The 18,800-nt window shown below is 52.6% G+C and overlaps 1 protein-coding gene across 23 annotated transcripts in view; it reads right to left on the bottom strand.

Annotated features, from left to right (window-relative positions):
- The window catches only part of LOC100646754 (zinc finger protein 853), a 106,680-nt gene that overhangs the window by 64,644 nt on the left and 23,236 nt on the right, over nt 1–18,800 (bottom strand). For 13 of the 23 annotated variants that reach the window (XM_048412128.1, XM_048412121.1, XM_048412130.1 and 10 more), the window contains exons 1-2: nt 5,619–7,373; nt 3,821–3,931 (exon numbers count right to left, since the gene is read on the bottom strand). In XM_048412128.1, the coding sequence (XP_048268085.1) occupies nt 3,821–3,931; nt 5,619–6,689 (1,182 nt within the window). In that variant the 5' untranslated portion in view covers nt 6,690–7,373. The other 10 variants (XM_048412137.1, XM_048412132.1, XM_048412133.1 and 7 more) reach the window with 7 other exon arrangements.

The raw sequence follows: 18,800 nt of genomic DNA on the forward strand, positions 1-18,800 counted from the left end.
CTGGAAATGAAAATCCTCTGGAGGAAAAGCGTGCGGATCTTTCGGAGCGCGCGAATATCGCGCATGACCGCCCCTGTGAGCGTAATCTTATCGTGGCGAGCGATGTGGTGAACGCGACTGCAGAACGGAGCGGAGTCAACGAACGATAAAAAAAAAGCGCGTAGCCATACGCGCGACACAAAGAATAAACTCTATTCCATTGCACCTCGCCCCCTCCCATTTGCCCCTCTGCTCCCGTACTGTTCCATCTCGCTCGTTCGTTACCGCGGCCAACTCTTCTCCTGGTCATCCACGTTGCAACTTTGCCAGCCGTGTGTGGGCGCGCGACTTCTTTCCTCTTCTCTCGTTCTCCGGTTCTCCCTCCCTCCCACTCTCGCTCTCTCCCTCTCCCTCTTCCTCTCACTCACTCTCTCTCCCTCTCCCTCTCTCCCTCTCTCCCTCTCTCCCTCTCTTTCACTCTTTTTCTCTCGGTTCGCCCGCTCTCGCCCCTTCTCCCTCTCTTCTTCCCTTTACTCGTTCTTTTTCTTTCGCCGATCGCGCTTGGGGTAGGTCATGGCGGAACCGCGCGAGCGAGCGAATGACGAGGAAGGAGAGAAAAAAAGAAGAGGAAGAACGAGCCGTACGCGACGCGTACAGAACGTTCGGCCGGCACACGACTTTGTAACGCGTACCTTTCTCCTTCGCTTTGGGCGGCCACGCTTTTGACAAGATATCTATCATCGCGAAGCAACGTTGCTGGACGTGGTGGCCTCGCGACTCGCCACTCGCGTTATATCTGCCCGATTTTTGCCAGTTTGGCCGAAATCGTTCGACTCGTCGAATGAACGAGATTCGCGAGGAAATCGTACGAAAGGTGGTGCAAGAGATGGAGGGGTATCGAATTGTACTTTGGTAAGCCGACCGGCTTCTACGGTTTGAGTTTCTTCGAAATTTAGCTGTTTGCCGTTCTTTCTCTTACCGTTGGTCTGGGACTCTCGTCCACAGTTTCACCGAAGATCGAACAATTCGATTAGAAGGATCTTAACAGCCGGCACGGGGCCGGCGTTATTGTTAGCGATCATGCGATCTGAAAATCATAGAAAATTACTGAAAAGCCAGGAAACTTTGTACGTACTGAACGGGCAGAAGGTATGGTTGCCCCTGGACTTGAGATGTCGTAATTTTGCCTTCGCCATAACGGCTACGCGGCACGGAAGTTCTTCCCTCTTCCCGCCCTTCTATCTTTCATCCTCCGAGTTTTCTTCTTCGACTTGGAACAGAAAGCTTTCTCGCCCCCTCTCCTCTTCCCTCCCCCTCGCCCCTCGACCCTCGCCCCTCGCCGCTCGCCACACCGCGCCTTTTCGTAATAGTAGAAGGGTTAGCGAAACAATGGCACGCGCGTGAACACCGTTATTTAAATAATACGATGGAACCTCTTCGGGGTTGAAGGTAAAAAGAAAAAAAAAAGTTACGCTCAAGGGGACGGTGAAACCGAACGTGAGAAAGGCTCTTTCTGTTTTTTGTTTTTAGTATCTGCGCGAAACATGGTTATCCTCGTGGAACTTTTTCGAACGATAGAAACGTTAAGCAGACTCGAATGCATCGCGTATGGGCGGCGTAATTGTCTCCTTGTTGCGTGTCACCCAATCGCGCTCTAATCGTATCTCGCGTCCCGTGCGTTAGAGATGATTCTGCGAGTATCGATCCGAACGTTTCATAGTCTCTTGAAGCTTCCACCCTTTTTTTTTTTTTCGTCGTCTTCTTCTTGCGCCCGTGGCGCAGTTCCGGTTCTGGCAGCTGTCGTCGATTGAAAATCGGAACGCTGGATCTGGTCAAGGGTAGGCCCGTGGCTGCGTTACGTTACGCTCCGATGTCGAACCGGTTTGAAGGTGGGGTGAAGCAGAGATTTAGAGAGAAAGAGCCGGCGCAAAAAATTCATTTGTATCGCCGGAAGGGTCGCGCAGAGGTGTCGAAATAATTGGATTTTAATTTTCGAGCCAGTGAAAGAACAAAAACCGCTTTCTCTATCGTCGGCTACGTTCTCTACGGCACGATCGACAACCATGAGAATCGCTCGGCGACGAGTGTTTGTACAACGTCGCGACGCATTAATGTTTTCGACTTTCCATCTTCTTCCGCACCCTTTGTTTTCCCACGATTCGTAACGGGCAATGGGTTCGTTTCGTTTATTTCGTTGACGCGGCCACGGTTAATAATCGTCGTCGTGTCGCGTCGGCGCTCCACTTCATTCGTACGCGACCGATCGTTTCGCGAATCGAACGATCGACTAGGATCGAGGAACGAGCGTGAAAAAGCCGTGAGAATCCATCGGCGCGTTTCCGCCTCTGGAAAATGGCGGAAAGCAACGAGAGTCAATTAAGTGTGCGCGTCGCTTTTAACATTTTGTCGCGAGCCCCGGCGGCCACGCTCCTCCATCGAAGATTCACCGTTACGGAGCGCCACAAAGGAAGCGAATGTTTTAATTAAATCCCGGCAAAACGTGAAAACTTCGCCATCGTGCGGCGTTTTTGCGATTTTCCGAAAGTTTCGCCTCGGCCGGGCTCGCGAGTCGCTTTCAAGGTGGCGATGGACGAGGGAGTGGAATCGCCGCGCTACCAAACCACCTCGCCGCCACCTCTCCATTCATCCCGCCGCAGTTAGCGAGAATAAAAGAAGTCGGAAAAACAAAAGAGCGCCACAGCTACTTAGCGAAACAAATTGTTGCTTTCGTACTCGGGACGAGAATTTAAAAGTTTTGTACGAGCCGCTTCTCTTTTTACTCTTCCCCGCCATCCCCTTCACCATCCCTATATTCTTCGTGGCTTTCTCCTTTCTCCTACTCTCTCTCTCTCTCTCTCTCTCCCTCCCTCCCTCCCTCCCTCCCTCCCTCCCTCCCTCCGTCCCTACCTCCGGGCATCTCGTTCTTTCGAGTCGAACGGATAGACGAACTCGATTCACGGCTCGTTAGCGGTGCTTCCTTTCCCTTCATTTCGGTTCTGCCTCGTAAAAGGACAACGCCATATACGCGGAGACTCGTACTATCGATCGCGACGGAGTGTCCCATTAAATCGGTTGCATCGTGCGTGGAATACGCGTATGGAACAATTAAACGCGGTATTGTCTCGCGAGCTGCGAGGTACCGTTGGCCGAGACGCTCGGTCATCTACCTACGGATCTTGTCCGTAAAAATCCACCGTCCGCGATCTTCTCGTAAGAATCGCTGGATCGATCTCGAACCGCCACGGCGGTCAACATTTTATCGGCGATCGAGGCGTCGCGCCGTTCGTTGAGCAGGCGATCAGCTGCCAGACGATTTCTTAGCAAGCGACGGATCTTTTAACGTTAAGATTAAAGGAAAATTAATAAATCCATATAGAGAAGCATATACACGCACGTAGAGCATGCTAGGCGCTGCGATAAACAAACTAACGAAAATGCCAGTGCAGAAAATAAAAACAATGAGAACGAAGAGAGACGAAGAGAGCGAGATCTGCTCGTAAACTCATAACTGGGAAAACGAGAACGAAGTGTACGCGCAATCGTGAGACCAAAGATTCGATATAATTATATATATATATATATATAGGTATGAGAGTTGCGTGAAACGTGCGGGAGGAACGTAGAGGAAAATGAGAAAAGAAGAAGAAAAGAGAGGTAAAAGAAGAAAGAAAAAGTTACGTACGTCGAGCCGAATTGTGTACGAATTGGCGAGAAAGAAAACAAAAAAGAAGAAGAAAGAAAGAAAAAAAAAAGAAAAAGAAGAAAAGTGAGAAATTGCAGGAAGCTGCGTGACGAGGAGAAATAATAAGGGGATTTTGAACGGGCTGAGTATTCAACTCACTCGTTGCAGGGTGGACCAGCATTCCTCGAGGGTGCGTTCGCTGATGTTGCCCATTCCTCCGCCTCCGCCGGCGCCTCCCGCACCTCCAAGTCCCGCCGCAGAGGCACGAGACTATCAGGCAAGACAGGAGGCTCGTGTTAGTTTACTTCTCTCTGCCCTTTCTTATAGCCAGCAGTGATACAAAATCGCTTTCTTCCCTACCAAATATGGTGCTCTTACAGTAATTCGTGAAACGATCGCCGAATGGTCGCTCGAGATCTTTCCTTTTCCTTGGAAAGAATCTTCACGCGTGAAAACTGAAAGACGCTATAGAGATTTGGTAGGGGAGACGGATGAGCGTTGTTTAAACAACGTCCAAAATAAAACAAGAAACGAGGAATCATCCGTAACGTCGGACAGTCGAGTCATTCAACTTTTTCCTCCACCGCGTTCTTTTTACTCGCTTCAACGTAGATCGTCCTACCTGGTAAAATCGCGCGATACGGAAACTCTGTACTACGAAATCGGTTGTTGTTCTCCCTGCTCGTGTCGTAATTCCCGCGAGCGAAAGAAACAGGAAAGAAAAAGAAAAAGAAAAAGAAAAAAAAAGAAAAAAAGAAGCAGAAAGGAAAAAGAAAAATGGTTCGGATTCCTATTGGCGGTGAGACCGAATCGGATCCGCGGGGATATATTTACTTAGTTTCCTCGTATCGAAGCTCGCGGACTGTGGCATCGCAGAAGCACGCCGCGATATTTTCTCGAGAACATCTTCTCGGCGTACCGTATGACGTATGCGTATAGTATTATCTGTGTTGCGCGGGTCAAGAACCCCGAGAGACGACGTATCTGCATCTCCTCGCATCGGTGTGCGTGGGCCGCGTTTGCATTTGTGGCCCCGTGACTCTAATGTGTGCGTGGCTGGCTGCTTTGCTTGGCTGCTAGCTGGAGCGCGAGCGCGCGCTCCCGCGCCAACATTCACTCTCTCTCACTCTCCCTCTCTTGCTCGTTCTGTTGCATGCGTGTACATGTAGGTGTGCGTGTGCGTGTGCGTGCGCTTGTTCGTGTGCGTGCTCGTGTGCGTGTTCGCGTACGCGTGTTGAAGTACGCGATGTGGTAAGTCAACGTATTCCGATGTGCGTGAACCATGGTCAGTGTATCTCGGTACAGTCGCAGATTCAAACAGTCAGCGAAATTGTCGACGATGTAGCGCGATTTATTGAAAGTCATCCAGTTAAGCCGATACGCACGTTTTCGTCCGTATCCTGTCGATTCTGACAGGTCTGACATCTGGTCTTTTTTCGTCCTAATCGTGGGACTATCCGCATCCTCGTTGTTCATCTTAGTCACGAATACTCGATAGAAATCTCTCGTTCGAACGTTGGCTCCGGTTTAACGAAATCACGGAGTCTACGATTTTATAACTTGCGCTAGAAGAATTTGGACCTTTCGATGTTGTTAATCGAGAGCGAGACGAAGCATAGCGAACATACAAGAGATTCCACGTGATCTCGAGGCGAGACGAGACGCGTATTTTTCTCCATTGGTAGAAACTGTTTGAAAGTATTGTCCGGCGTCAGTCGGCCCAAGTGAATGACCCTATTTATCGGCGCATTATGCACTTTTATCGCGGTTGCCTCGTCCCAGTTATTTATCTCTTCCCTCCGCAGCTACGGACGAGAAAAGTCTAACCGAGATCGAGTAAATAAAAATGGAAAACAGAGAGACAGAGAGACAGAGAGACAGAGAGAGAGAGAGAGAGAGAGAGAAAGAGAGAGTGAGAAAGAGTATCGTTTTATCGATCGTGTAAACGTATTCTTACCTGCAGCTCGTTGACAAGCTTTTCAGTCAGACTGGCATCGTGGGAGTCTTGGCTGGTCGCGCCCGGACTTAGCATCGAGTTCTGGGAGTTCTGTTGTTGGTTGGCCGACATGTTCATCCCGGCGAGGGCTCCGTTCTGAGCGATGCTGCCCGCCATGTTGAGCGCCTGCTGTTGCAGGTTCTGCGTCAAATTTTGAGCCTGTTGTTGCAAATTCTGCGTAAGGTTTTGCGCTGCCTGTTGTTGCAGCGCCTGTTGACTCAAGCTCTGGCCGAGGTTCTGGGTCAAATTCTGCGCCTGTTGCTGCAACGTCTGCGACAAATTCTGCGCCTGACTTTGGATATTTTGTTGCAGGTTCTGGCTTGCCTGGCTCAAGTTCTGCGGCTGATTCAGCAACTGTTGCTGCTGTTGGGGAGACAGACTCGGGGTCAGACTTTGCGCGAGATTGTGCTGCAGAGTTTGCCCTAGGTTCTGTTGCATGTTCTGCGTCAAGGCTTGAGTCAACGCCTGCCCCAGGTTCTGATTGAGAGCCTGAGCCGCTTGGACCGCTTGAACGGCCAACGACGGACTCGAGGCTTGGGACATGCTTTGTTGTGCTTGTGCGAGACTGTGAAGACTCTGAGCCATGCTGGACGTGATGGCGCCCTGATGGTCGGCCTGCGGCGAGGGCGTCGTCGGTGCCGGCGAAGACTGATGCTGCGCTCCTTGAGCCGTTTGTTGGCCCATGGACATCGCGTGCTGTTGTTGTTGCTGCATCTGCTGTTGCGGACTGGCGGTCTGTCCTAATGTCGCGTTAGCGGTCTGCTGCACCTGCGAGACGTTCTGTTGTTGTTGCTGCTGCTGCTGTTGTTGTTGTTGTTGCTGCTGCTGCTGCTGCTGCTGACCAAGAGGGCTGTGCATCTGTTGCACTTGCTGTTGAGTCGAGTTGGAGATAGGGCTGTGCTGTATGCCCGGCGAATGTTGAGGCGGACCCCGTTGCGGTTGTTGCCAGTAGTCCGACATTTTGAAAACATGCTGTCGCAGCGCGTGAAGATTGGCGGCCGCCGCTGTGACGGCCGAGGCTTGGACCTCCATGGGCTCCGGCTCGTTTTCGAGGTCCGGTTCGGGCGAGCTGCAAGGATCCTCGTCTTCCTCCTCGTCCTCCCTCTCGGTGATGTCCTCGTCGTCCTCGTCGTGGATCCTGACGGATCTGTCAACCTCGGGCCCGGCCGACCCTCCTCCACCAACACCAGCAACACCACCGCCACTTCCACCGCCGCCACTTCCGCCACCGCCACCTCCACCGGCTCCACCGCCACCTCCTCCACCTCCTATCCCACCCCCCGAATCGCCAGAGTGGAGATGATTTCCGGGATGATGCTGATGATGATGATGCTGCTGAAGGTGATGGTGTGGTCGCGAATCTGGATTTTGGCCCTGCTGCTGCTGATGTTGCTGCTGCTGGTGCTGTTGGTGCTGCTGCTGCTGTTGTTGTTGCTGCTGCTGCTGTTGGTGTTGATGGTGATTCTGTTGTTGGTGGTGGTCCAAGCCAAAGTCGGGTTGGGTTTGCGTCTGGGCACGTAGGTCCAGGGCCGCCGTCGCGTCCGAAATTTTGAGGCCTTCGCGAGAAGCCCGGGCTACCCCCTTCCGGCGCAGCTTGCCCGCTTTTTCGCACCCCTTTCGGTAAGCAGCTCGACGGCCGGCACACTTCCGCGCTCGCCGCCGTTCCTTCCTATCTTTCTCTCCGCTGTATCGCGCTCTTCTTAGCCCAGGATCGTCTTAAGGACAACGATCCTCGCTCGACGTGGGCGGCCGGCAACGTCACTTACTCGCCACCTGCTTCGACTTCCCGGGGCTGCCGCCGCTGCTGCTGCTGCTGTTGTTGTTGCTGCTGCTGCTGCTGCTGCTGCTGCCGCCTCCCGCTACTTGGCTCATGAAACTCTTTCCCTCGATACACCTCTTGGCTCTTTTTTTTTTTTGCCTCTGCTTCGGCCGTTTCTCACTCTGCCTTGGTACCACGGCCTCTTGCGCCACTCGGCCTCTTTCCTCACTTGTCTCGTCGTTGGCTCCTCCCCGGTCTTCTTCGTCTTATTCGCAAGCACCACCGATCCGTTGTTCTCTCTACGATCGATGGCCCTTCCACTTTTCTCGATCTTTCGAAACCCGTCTCCCGTAACTCGATCACCGATATTGATACCGATAGCTCTTTATATCTCTCGCTGACCGTGTACAAGCGTCTCCGCAGTTCGGTGATTCTAGCAGCTTCTTCTTTCTCTTCTTCTTCTTCTTCTTCGTCTTCTTCCTCCTCAGATCCTCCTTCCACTAACGTGCATTAACGTTCTGATACGTACGTGTTTCTTCTACGCGTGTGCGCGCGCCCGTTTTAGTGCGTGCGCGCGCGTACGTGCGTGTGCGTGTGAGTGTGCGTGCGTGCGTGGGTGCGCGCGCGCGAGTTTGTGTGTGTATACGTGTGTGCGCGTATGTGTGCGTGTGTGTGTATATATATGTGGTAGAGCGCGCGCGTGTGTGCGTGCGGACGTGTGTGTGCCTGATGAATCGATGCGCGCGCGATTGGACGTCCTCCGTCAGCGGAGAACAGCCTATTTCTTTGTTCTATCTAACTTAAAGTCTATCATACACTTAAGTTCAGGTTAAAATTCAGGATTGCCCAGCCCGGACGGTGTGAACGAGAAGGACAGTCCGTGCAGACGCGAGACTCTCTGTTGTTGGCCGAAGTATGTGTCGTAGAGGCAGTCTGTGCTGCCGGGTGAGAAATCACACTTGGCGGATGATACTGCTCGTCCCGCTTTGCCCTGAGTAGTTAGTAGCCCCGTTATGTCGATGTGCGTGTGTGTGCGTGTGTGCGAACGTGCAGGCCCTTTCGTCGAATGCCGAAGGAAAAGGGACTGGCGCGTCGGCCGTGTGTGATACGTAGTGTGATTTCTTTGAACCGGGACGGCAGTTCTCCTCTGTCGGGATTTCGGTCACTCCGTCTGCACAGCGTGTGTCGAAGACGCTGTGGCTGGCATCCGCCGCTACCGATCGCCGATTCTCCTTTCGTTTACAGCTTTAGCGGTGCCCGCGTCCACTCCTATACGATCCTTCGTCCTGTTTGTTTCGCGTCTGTTCACACGACTCCTCCTCGAAATGCGACTCTAGGGTTTTTAACTCTTTAAAAGGAATTCTATTCGATTATCGATTAACCGCTCGTCGTTACCGATATCGTCGATGGTAGTTGTGGTTGCTTCTTATTATCGTTTAGCTTTAATAATATTGCACTTAGGTACACTCGTTTTTTGAACACACTGAAATATATATGTATGCGGCGCGAGGTTCTCTCTAACGAGCTTCTTCTCTTCTTTCTTCCTTTTCCTTCCTCCTTGCTCTACCGACTTCTTGCTTTCACTTGATTCCTTTACCCTCTTCCAAATCTATCCTTATCCCGGATCTTCTCTTTCCTCTCCTTCTTATTCTCTTTCTTCTTTCTCTTTCTCTTCTTCTTCTCCTCCTGCTTCTCCTGCACCTTCTTCCTCTTAATGTTATTCTTCTTGATCCACCTTTCTCTTCTCTCTTCCCTTCTGCCTCGCTCTATCTGCCTTCCTCTTTCCTTTTTCGTTATCGAATCACTTCCGTCGCAACCCCGCTTCTACGCGTCTCGCTTTCGCTCTTCTTTTACTCCTGTGTTCCTCCGCTTCTTCTGCTTTGCTCGTCTTATTCTGCTTCTTCCGCTTTGTCCAGTCTTCCTCTCCTGCGCGGGAATCTCTTGCTGCAACGCGTCTCCCGCTCGAAGCTGCAATTCAAAAAGAAAACGCTATTTTTATGCCGACTGTTTCTCACTGCGACGCGCTTCCGATTCAACCGCTACGTCTCTACGACGCGACGACCCGCGCGCTACGTTTCACTCGATCTCCAATCTATTCGCCAGTTCTTCTAAGCATGCAACTATAGGCTATCGTCTTTAGATTCGACGGCTACGACGTTCGACAACTTCGCACTGAACGCCCTCGTCGAACAGATCGCGCTATCGAGACACGTTTTGTCACTCGCGACTAAATCGCCGCAATCGCCGTAATATCATCCCATTCTTCGTTTTCTAATTTTCGTAAAATTCACGGCACATGAGTTTCGACACGCGACGATCTTTCAATGTTCGTAACGTTTGGTTTTCAACGAGCGGCGAAAGTGACGTGTAGAACGGCGGGATCGAGGGACACGTACTCGTTGAGCAGGAAACGAAGGGATTTCGGGATTCGCCGTAACGTCGAACGATACCGCCGAGAAACGAGAGAAAGGTGTTCGTTACCCTTTCGAATCGTTACCGGCGAAGAAAATAAATTGGAAAATAGTATGAAAAACGATTTGTCACTTTAACTGCACTGTCACGAACTGTTATCGGCCTGTTTGTTACGAACGATTCGTCGGAGTAGTTTGACGAGAACACGTGTGCCGAGAGACACGGTGGCGTTTCGCCGTCGCGCGGCGGATTGCAGGCGATCGCTCGTAAAAAGGAAATTCGTTGGTAAAAATCGTTCGATCCTCGATAAACTAACGCGTTTTGATAAAATAATTGCAGTCGCATCGTCTTGTTTAAAGGAGCTGCCGGTTGCGAAAGGGATGCGTGGGAAGAGAGGATCACCGCGATATTTAATTATGTCATTCTGCGTCGCGTATCCGACCAACACTCGTGTTTTTCACGTGGAAACAACAGCGAAACACCGATCTTTTTCGTGGTTTGAACCATCCATCCATTAGCGAATCGACGAATCCTTTGCACGTTTCACTCGCGTTTACCGAAATTAATTAACTCGATAAAAACAAGTTGCACGCGATTACGGACGCGATCGACTAAAATTTTCTAGCACGTTTCTCGATCGGCCGCTACGAGCGGTTGCGGTGTTACGAACAGAGACCAGACGGATACTCGTTTCCAACTGGTCGCGACACAACGAGATACTTTTTACATAGGCGAGCGTCTTTTAAACTCGACGACGATTCAAGATCTAAGGAGAGTTGTACGGAGGATGGTAATCCGTCGCGTTCGTCGGAGCACGACGACAGTTGCTCATCACCTTGCAAGCAATCGTCGGCATCGTTCGCGGCATCGACAGGCTCTTTCGTCATCGACACGTTTTCCGACCGCCGGACGATATCGTCGCGTCCCCGCGAACGAATTGGTCGAAAGTTTCAAGACGTTGTTCGGCGAGTATCGGGCCAACACCTCGTCCGAGCAACTCGTCGACGCGGCTGTTTTCCTTCGTTCAGCCGTATCTTAACAAGCCACTCCATCGCGTCGCCGGCCTGATACCGGGATTAAGAAATGATCGAGCCGTCCACGAACGCGACGAAACACTGCAGACGACGATGACGTGTACCGGGCATGTCAGGCAAGTGGAATGGAGGGGGTGGATCAGCCAACGGTGGTTGGCCGAAAGAGGGGAAAACTGACTAAAATCACGATGGAAAAAATAAACGATCGGCAGATCTCTCGAGCACGTATTATCATCCGCGTGGCAAGAACGTTGATCACTCTTTTTCCAAGTCCAACTTGCGGGTTCGTGCACTGAGAGTCGAACGGTCGAAGAAGAGGTCACGTAATCGAAGGAAAATCCAAGATTCCTTACGTTCCGTTCGGATCGGATGTGATTTTATCGCGGAGGGAGAAGCGTCGTATCGATGATGGCAGCGATCGAGGAAAACGAAAACGAGGATCGTGTGTAAACGCACTTGGTCCGCTTCTCTCCTCGGAGTTGGAGCGTCGAGAGAGTGTCCGTCAGGCAAGACGATGCGTTGTTCCAGTATCCGGTTGCAGTCACGAAGACGCAGAAACACCACGACGACGTTAACGAGAACGACAGCGACGACCTCGACGACGACGATGACGACGACGATGACGACGACGATGACGACGACGATGACGACGACGATGACAACGACGATTCACAACAACGACGACTCAGGACGACGACGACGACGACGACGACGACTCAGGACGACGACGACGACGACGACGACGACGACTCACGACGACGACTCACGAAGACGACGACAACGGCGCGTGTACGATGAAGGAAAAAGCTCTCTCCTCTTCCGCGTTCTCGAGTCCTTGACGGAGGAGGAACCGAAACTGACTCGGGTCTGCGGCTCGCGAGAAACGCTAAGTCCTTCTCCGTCGGGGGCCGGTGGTGGCGCGCTTCTCAGACCGCGTGCGTCTGACTAAAAGCCACCCCCTCGTGCCTTAAAGAACGCGTGTTCGGGTAGGGGCGTTGTCTTAGGTGGTGCGCGGTCGCGAAATTTCTGGCTGCCTCCGATCGCCTTTGCCGGCTCCGTTTTCCGCCTAAGAGACTCGCGAGCCAGGGTCCTTAGGACCTGGGCCCCGGCCCAGGTCACCCTCGACCGACGTTCGACCCTTGACCGGTACTCCCACGACCAAAATCTACCTCCGAGAGGACGAAAAACTGAGCCTGCCCTAGGACAGCAGTTTTCAAGCCACCCCTCTTTTCCTTTGCCCCCACCAAACGGCTTACGACGAGGCGCGCGCTCTGTCTCCCCCTTTTCCTCGACACTCTGTGTTCGGCCACCCCTCGCGCCCTGCTCCTTCTGCACAAGCTCCTCGTCGTGGGTGGGGGACACTCGGCTGCCGACTCCGCCGACGTCTCCTACGGGGGTAGCTTTTCTAAGGGGTGAGAAAGAGAGTGGGGCGAGTGTATCTCTCTTTTTCCCTTTGCCTCTTTTTCACCTTACCTTCCCTCCACCGGATCTATCTATCCTTCCCTTTTTCGCCGACGTTTCCGTTTCTCCGCCGTGCCTCCTCTATCCTCCCTCTCGAGAAAACGCTGCGGAAACGCAGGATCCAAGAACTCTGATCATCCTCGTCCGTGTACCTGAATCGCCGATGCTGCCTCTCCCTCCGTCCCTGACGCGCCCCCTCGCGTTCCTACGGCAACATAAACACGCGCCTACTTTTCTTCCAAAGTTCGTCCAAGATCGCCCTTGAAAGTAGCATCCGAAGCTCGTGAGATGCGAGAACTGGAACGCGTACCGCGGTATGTCTCTGTTCTATTTCTATCTTTCTTTTTTCCTTTAACTTTCGTATCTCCTTTAACCCTAGATCTATCGTATATACAACCGTGCGAACGTAACGACACGATGAATTCGACTGACCGAAAAATTCTTGTCGAGGGCTCGTGTAAGGGGGTGTGTAGCTGCAGTCTGAGGTACGCGTAAAAAGAAGGGGACCGTCGTATAAAAATGGCCTCCTCCCTTATGCTTCGTATGGCCACACACGCGTGACTAACCAGAACGAGGGGGAGTGGAACGCGCTTTCTTTTTTATCCTTTCCCGCTGGCTCCTCGCTGGCTAACCCCTCGAATCGGATTTTTCCTCGTCGATCGAAAGTTTTTACGCCACGTGTCTTTCTCGTCGTAAACGCGTAGCGTCGTGTACGGACGTTACGTGGCCGTGGCCGTTAGTGGCGCGCTCGCTGCGTTACGTGCTATAAATTCCGACAATTAGCCGAGAAGGAGGGTGGCTCGTTTCCGTCTCGCGATGATCTCGATCGAATGATAGATCGTCGACCTCGAGCAGGACGTCGACTTTTCAACAGAGGCGCCGATGTTCGTTTCATAGCCGAGGCTGGTCGATGGTCATCCTACTCGTCTTACGCACCCTCCTCGTCAAATAGACGATCCCTTCCCTTTCTCGTCTAACGTGTCTGCCCCCACCATCCTCCAAGCTCTCCATCCCTTCCTGCCACGGCAACGTCTTTCCCCTCTACTCTCCTTCTTCTCCTCTTTCTAGCTGTCACTTACTCCCGCGCGGAACACCCTCCACCCTTCGAGAGTTCTGTCCTTTCCTCTGCCCGCTTTTCCCTTCCTTCGTTCGGCCGCTTTCACCCCCACCACCGGCCGGCGATCCCCACGCGTCGCATTTTTACGTCGGTCTCGTCCTTTTTTCCACGTGGCGTACACGTGGAAGTGTGAGTCCAGGGGGCGGAGAAGCTAACCCTCGTTTTTTTCCGCTCCAACCCCACGGCCGCGTGCTGCGTCGCCTCGTACACAGCGTCCACCCTATTCCATACCGTTCACCGCCTAGATAGCCGCCAGACGCTTTCCACGCTTCAGGTGGACGAAAGTTGCCGCAAGAAAGTGCCGCCCGTCCGTGGATTCTTCGTTCCCGCTGCCTTCGACCCCTTTGCTACCCTTGCGCGACACGCACGTGCAAACGCCTAACCGTGCGTGAAGATTCGTGCTCGATGGACCTCGAGCTTTCCTTCTCGCGCGAGTTCAAAGAGTTCGAGAGTGCGATAGATAGATAGATAGATAGATGAGAGAGAGAGAGAGAGAGAGAGAGAGGGACGATGCCGCGGATCACCTGACCTTTTCGTTTCGTCGTCGCCGAGAGTAGAAGATAGAGGAAGGGAGATAGAAGAAGATCGAACCAGTTCAATGGAGAAACGTTGCTGTTTTGGAGACGTCGACACGTGCCTCTCGATCTATCTGCCGGCGAATCTGACAGATGTCGGTAACCGTACGTACGAGCATTTTTCCATCGGGCATCTGCATAAACACGCAAAACTGCGGCGCGGGGGTGTGTACGAAACGAGGGGGCCCTGTACCACGATCGCGATCGAACTTCCGGTCGCGACAGCCTGTTACCGACGTAGGAATTTCGGCGAGGTTGCGAAAGAGAAAGTACGTACGGTTCCTCCCTTGCGTTTCGCAACGTACGCGATACAACGTTCGATCTACAAATCGTTTCACGTTCCTCGTAAGAGAATCGTTGACGAATCTGGCGAAACGAACGACCAATAGCGTGAAGCAGACTCTCGGAGGAAGCACCCTATCTACTAATTCCCCGTTTACTAACCGATGAGAGCTATCTACGATCAAATAACCGGGTAGACCGCGGGTTACCCGGCGATATTTTTCAAGTAGCCGGCAAACTTTTACGACGGGAAAAATACGCACGAATTTATGGACTAAGGCGATATGTGTGGACGCTGGGAGGGGGAGACCGGGCATTGGGCAATCGAGGCTCGTTTTAAATTACAAATGAACCGGCGGCAGGGTAAAAACAGGTGAGAGTCGAGGCTCTTTTGCGAAGGGTGGGTGGATCGCGAGCTGCATGCGCACATATGCACCGGATAGCGTTCGCACGGGCCGTTCGAGAGAACGAGCGAGCGAGCGAGCGAACGAACGAACGAACGAACGAACGAACGAACGGGCGAACGAGCGAACGAACGACCAATTGCACCTACGTACGTGCACACGTTCATGTAACATTTTAGATCCCAATCCCGATCCCGATTCCCCCTGATCCCGATCGGCAGCTGGAACCTCGACGAACCAGCCGACACAGAAGAATACTCGAGTCGGTGCATACGACGTGCACGTGTACTTGCATCTTGGCGGCCAGTTGTGCCGTGCCGTGCCGCGCCGCGCCGCGACTCTCCTTCTCTCTTCAATCCGTCTCGTTTTCATTCGTTCCACCTTTCTTCCCCCTTTTCTCTCACTCACTCTCTCTCTCTCTCTCTGTGTGTGTGTGTGCGAATCAACTCGATCGACTACCCTGATAGAACCGACCGGCCTCCGCGTAGGAAGACATTTGTCTTCTGGCCCTGATCTTGCCTTCTTTCTTTCGATTGTCCGCCTTCTCGGCCAAAACGAGACCCTCGACCTGCTCTCCGTTCAACCGCCTCCGATGCCAACCGCGTTTTCTCGATACACTTTGAATATCTTACGCGTACAGACTTGACTTTGTCAGATCGTACCTTTGCTTCCTGCTGAGCGCATAGAATATCGCGGTACGCGTTGGCGTGAGACTTTGTCTCTCCAATCCATTACGGTATTAATACACCGTATTGATAGCACGAAAAGTTACTTTTTACTGTACGCGTATATTACGTCGTTGCCTCGTGCTTAATGGTCGAACGGAGGATTGAAACGACAGCGAAATTTTGACTGCTGTTCGTGTGAAGTAGCCTCGCCGATTCATCCCCTCGAGAGGAAACTACCCCGTGACGAAGTGACGCCTGGTGGCGGGCCAACGAACCAGGGGCGAACGAATACAGAAAAGGGTGATTCGTTCTCTTAGGTTTCTGTCTGTGCTAACTGTTTGGCGTCGCGCGAGATTATCGATCCGATTGCTTTGCAAGTGCGCGATCCGTGCTCGATCCGTGCAAGCAGAACGAAAATATAATATTTCTCGAAGAAAAAAAAGTGACCCGTCTGTCTCAACATCGATAACAGTTGGAACAATTGGTAGGCGAAAAACAGCTTCGACGTAAGACGTGAACCGTGAGATAAACACGATCGAAATCGAAACGACGAAACGACGAAATGACGATTCGCAGGATAAAATTCGTGACGCGGAGTATCGAAACTGGCAATCCGGATTAAGAATTCTAACGGTAGCAGTGCTCGCCAGTAGGATGAAATGAGCGACGCGTCCGGCGCATTACGCAATGAAAGAAACAAATGAAGCTTAATAGAAAAACTGCCCGCGCTAGAAAAACCATTCCATCGTGCGTTTAGTACAGCTGCGGCAGAAAGTGCGCTCGCGCTTCTACACCCTTCATCCGATCATAATGGAGATTTCCTTCGAAGAACTTTCTTTTCTCCGATGTTATCGCTTACTCGTCGAAAAGTAAATTGCAGCTCGATCGGACGAAAAAAAGAGGAGGCACGCAGCAACGATGTTACGACCGATGTTACGTAATCTCGTCGTCCTACGATCGTTATAGAGGGCGAGGGAAATGTGGCGAATTTGTCCGAGTTGTTTGCACAAGCGACCCGGTATCGACAATGATCGACAAAATCCGCGCGATCTACCGAACATCGATTTGACGAACACCGTTCCGCTCGCACATCTCGACAGAGCTACGAATCTTGTAGAATAAAAACGAAAAAAGAAGAAAGAAAAAAGAAAAAAAGAGAGAAAGAACTGACAGAGGATGCGTATCGGTGTTGACGCGTCGATCGAAGATAAAAGATGTGGTGTGCGCGCGAGATCGATTTTTCGATTCGCGGACGGCAAGGACGCTCGATTTCCTATTAATTCATTCTGACGGAAAATCGCGGGAGTACCGAGGCGCGTGTTCCCGTTCGAGATCAAAGTGTCGAGGAAACTCGGCACGGACACGCGGCAACGAGGCTGTGAAACGCGTCGTTCGCATTTTTCCCGACTGTACACGTACCACCACTGTCGTCGTCTGTGGCTATGTCAATAGGAGCCAATCTAAGTACATATGCACACACAGATGTAATGCAGCGCGCGGCGGTGCACGCTCTGCAGACCGTGATGCAATCGTGCCTCGTGCCTCGTGTCTCGCGCGGTTTCGACATTCTCTTTGCCCCGCGTTATGCACAAAGTGCGGCAACGAGTGCCGTGGCATAAAATTGATGCGATTCGATTCGCAGACAAACATCGCTCCGCTCGATCGTCTCTTCTGCTATCTGCTTTTGCAGCCGGGCCGATCGATTTCGATCGTTGGCGCAGTTCAAGCAGATAGAGCGGAGAAGAGAGAGAGAGAGAGAGAGAGAGGAGGAGGAGGAGGAGAAGAGTTGCATTGCGAGGACGGCTGCTGGCATTTTTCGCGACTCGCCGCGAACGAACACGCAGATAAGATAAGAGAACGCGGATCCAGGATCAAGGTGACGAAGATAAGAGCTTGGTCGAAGATCGAACCGTATCACGAGTCGACCGACTTGCGGTTGCCGTTGCGGTTGAAAATGCGAGAAGAAACGGTCGAAGATCGGCCAGCGATGGCATTCTGGCATTCGTCGTCGATGACTGGACAATAGAATGGAATGGAATGGAATAGAATAGAATGGAATAGAAGAGGAGAGAAGAGAAGAGAAGAGAAGAGAAGAGAGGGAGCAAGTATGGAGATTCTTGCGATTTAAACAGGAGTTGGAATTGCGACTGCCGTTATTTCGCAGAGGGTGGGATAACAGAGGGGGTAGGCCGTTAATCGCGGCGAATGCGAACGGTCTGGACGGAAATAGCCGGGCGGCCGAGCGAACGCCGAAAGTTGGACGGTTTTTTAGGGGGTCGAAACGCAGCTCGACCGATCGGGAAGGGGAATTTTCCGTGGAAATCATCGACGTGTCCCGGGTCATCGACGAGCTCGAACCCGGAACACGAAACAGACACGCGTGCAAACGCATGTGCACGTACTAGCGGGAATAGGAAGGTGGTAGGCCGGTGTCTCGTATATCGGGGTGGTGGTTCCCGCATAGAACGCCGTGCGACGGCCTCCCATTGGCCTCCCATTGGCCGGTCCGGGGGTGGCTCGCTGCAGTCATCGATTCAGGCAGTCATTGGCTGACTCGGCCCCGGCCGCCATTTTGAATGACTCCGGGATCAATACGCGGGGTGTGGAAAAAAAAAGCATGCAGGCCCGCCACCCTCTCCCTTCTCTCTTGCTTCTCTCTTGCTTCTCTCTTGCTTCTCTCGCCCTTCTCTCTCGCCCTTCTCTCTCGCCCTTCTCACGCTTTCTCGCTCTCTCGTCGGCTCGCTCTCGCTCACGCTCACCCTAGTTCATGCTACCACCGACACCGAGTTGCATCGCCTCCTCTTTCCACCGAGGGGCACCCTAACGCCTTTCCGCTCCTGTCGACCACCCCCTGCTGGTATTCCCGGCGCAACAACAACCACCATCGACGAACCCAGCCAAATGGGATGATAGACCGATGCGCGTTCCTACACGTAAACCCTGTATAGTCCCGCGCGTTCGTTTTCCCGTGTATAGAACGACCAAGTAACAGCAGCAGCAGCAGCACCACCACCACCACCACCACCACCACCATCAGCACCGACCACCCGTTCGCTTGAAAATCATCGAAAAAAAAAATGCCTGGCGAAAGCGCGCTGCTGCCGATTCACCGCAACGCGTCACCCACTCGCCACCCATCCCCGTCGTCGTCATTTTCGTTGGTTCGTTGGTTCGTTCGCCAAATGAACGTAACGTTCGCGTGTTGCGCGTTGCTACGTTGCATGCAGCGAGCGGCCGGTTTTCAAGCCAGGCCTCCAGTCGCGAAATAGGAAATTTGAAATCGAAGCCCGGCACACACACCGCCTCCTCGTCTTTCGCCTCACCCCATCGATCATCGGGTACGGCTCCCGGGTCTGCCAACGGTGCGTCATCGTCGCACGGAAAATAAAATGATTTCGAGCGAGGTCCGTCCGATTCGCAATTTTTCTCGC

The sequence above is a fragment of the Bombus terrestris genome, chromosome 14 (assembly GCF_910591885.1).
Source record: "Bombus terrestris chromosome 14, iyBomTerr1.2, whole genome shotgun sequence".
In the NCBI taxonomy this organism is placed as follows: Eukaryota; Metazoa; Arthropoda; class Insecta; order Hymenoptera; family Apidae; genus Bombus; species Bombus terrestris.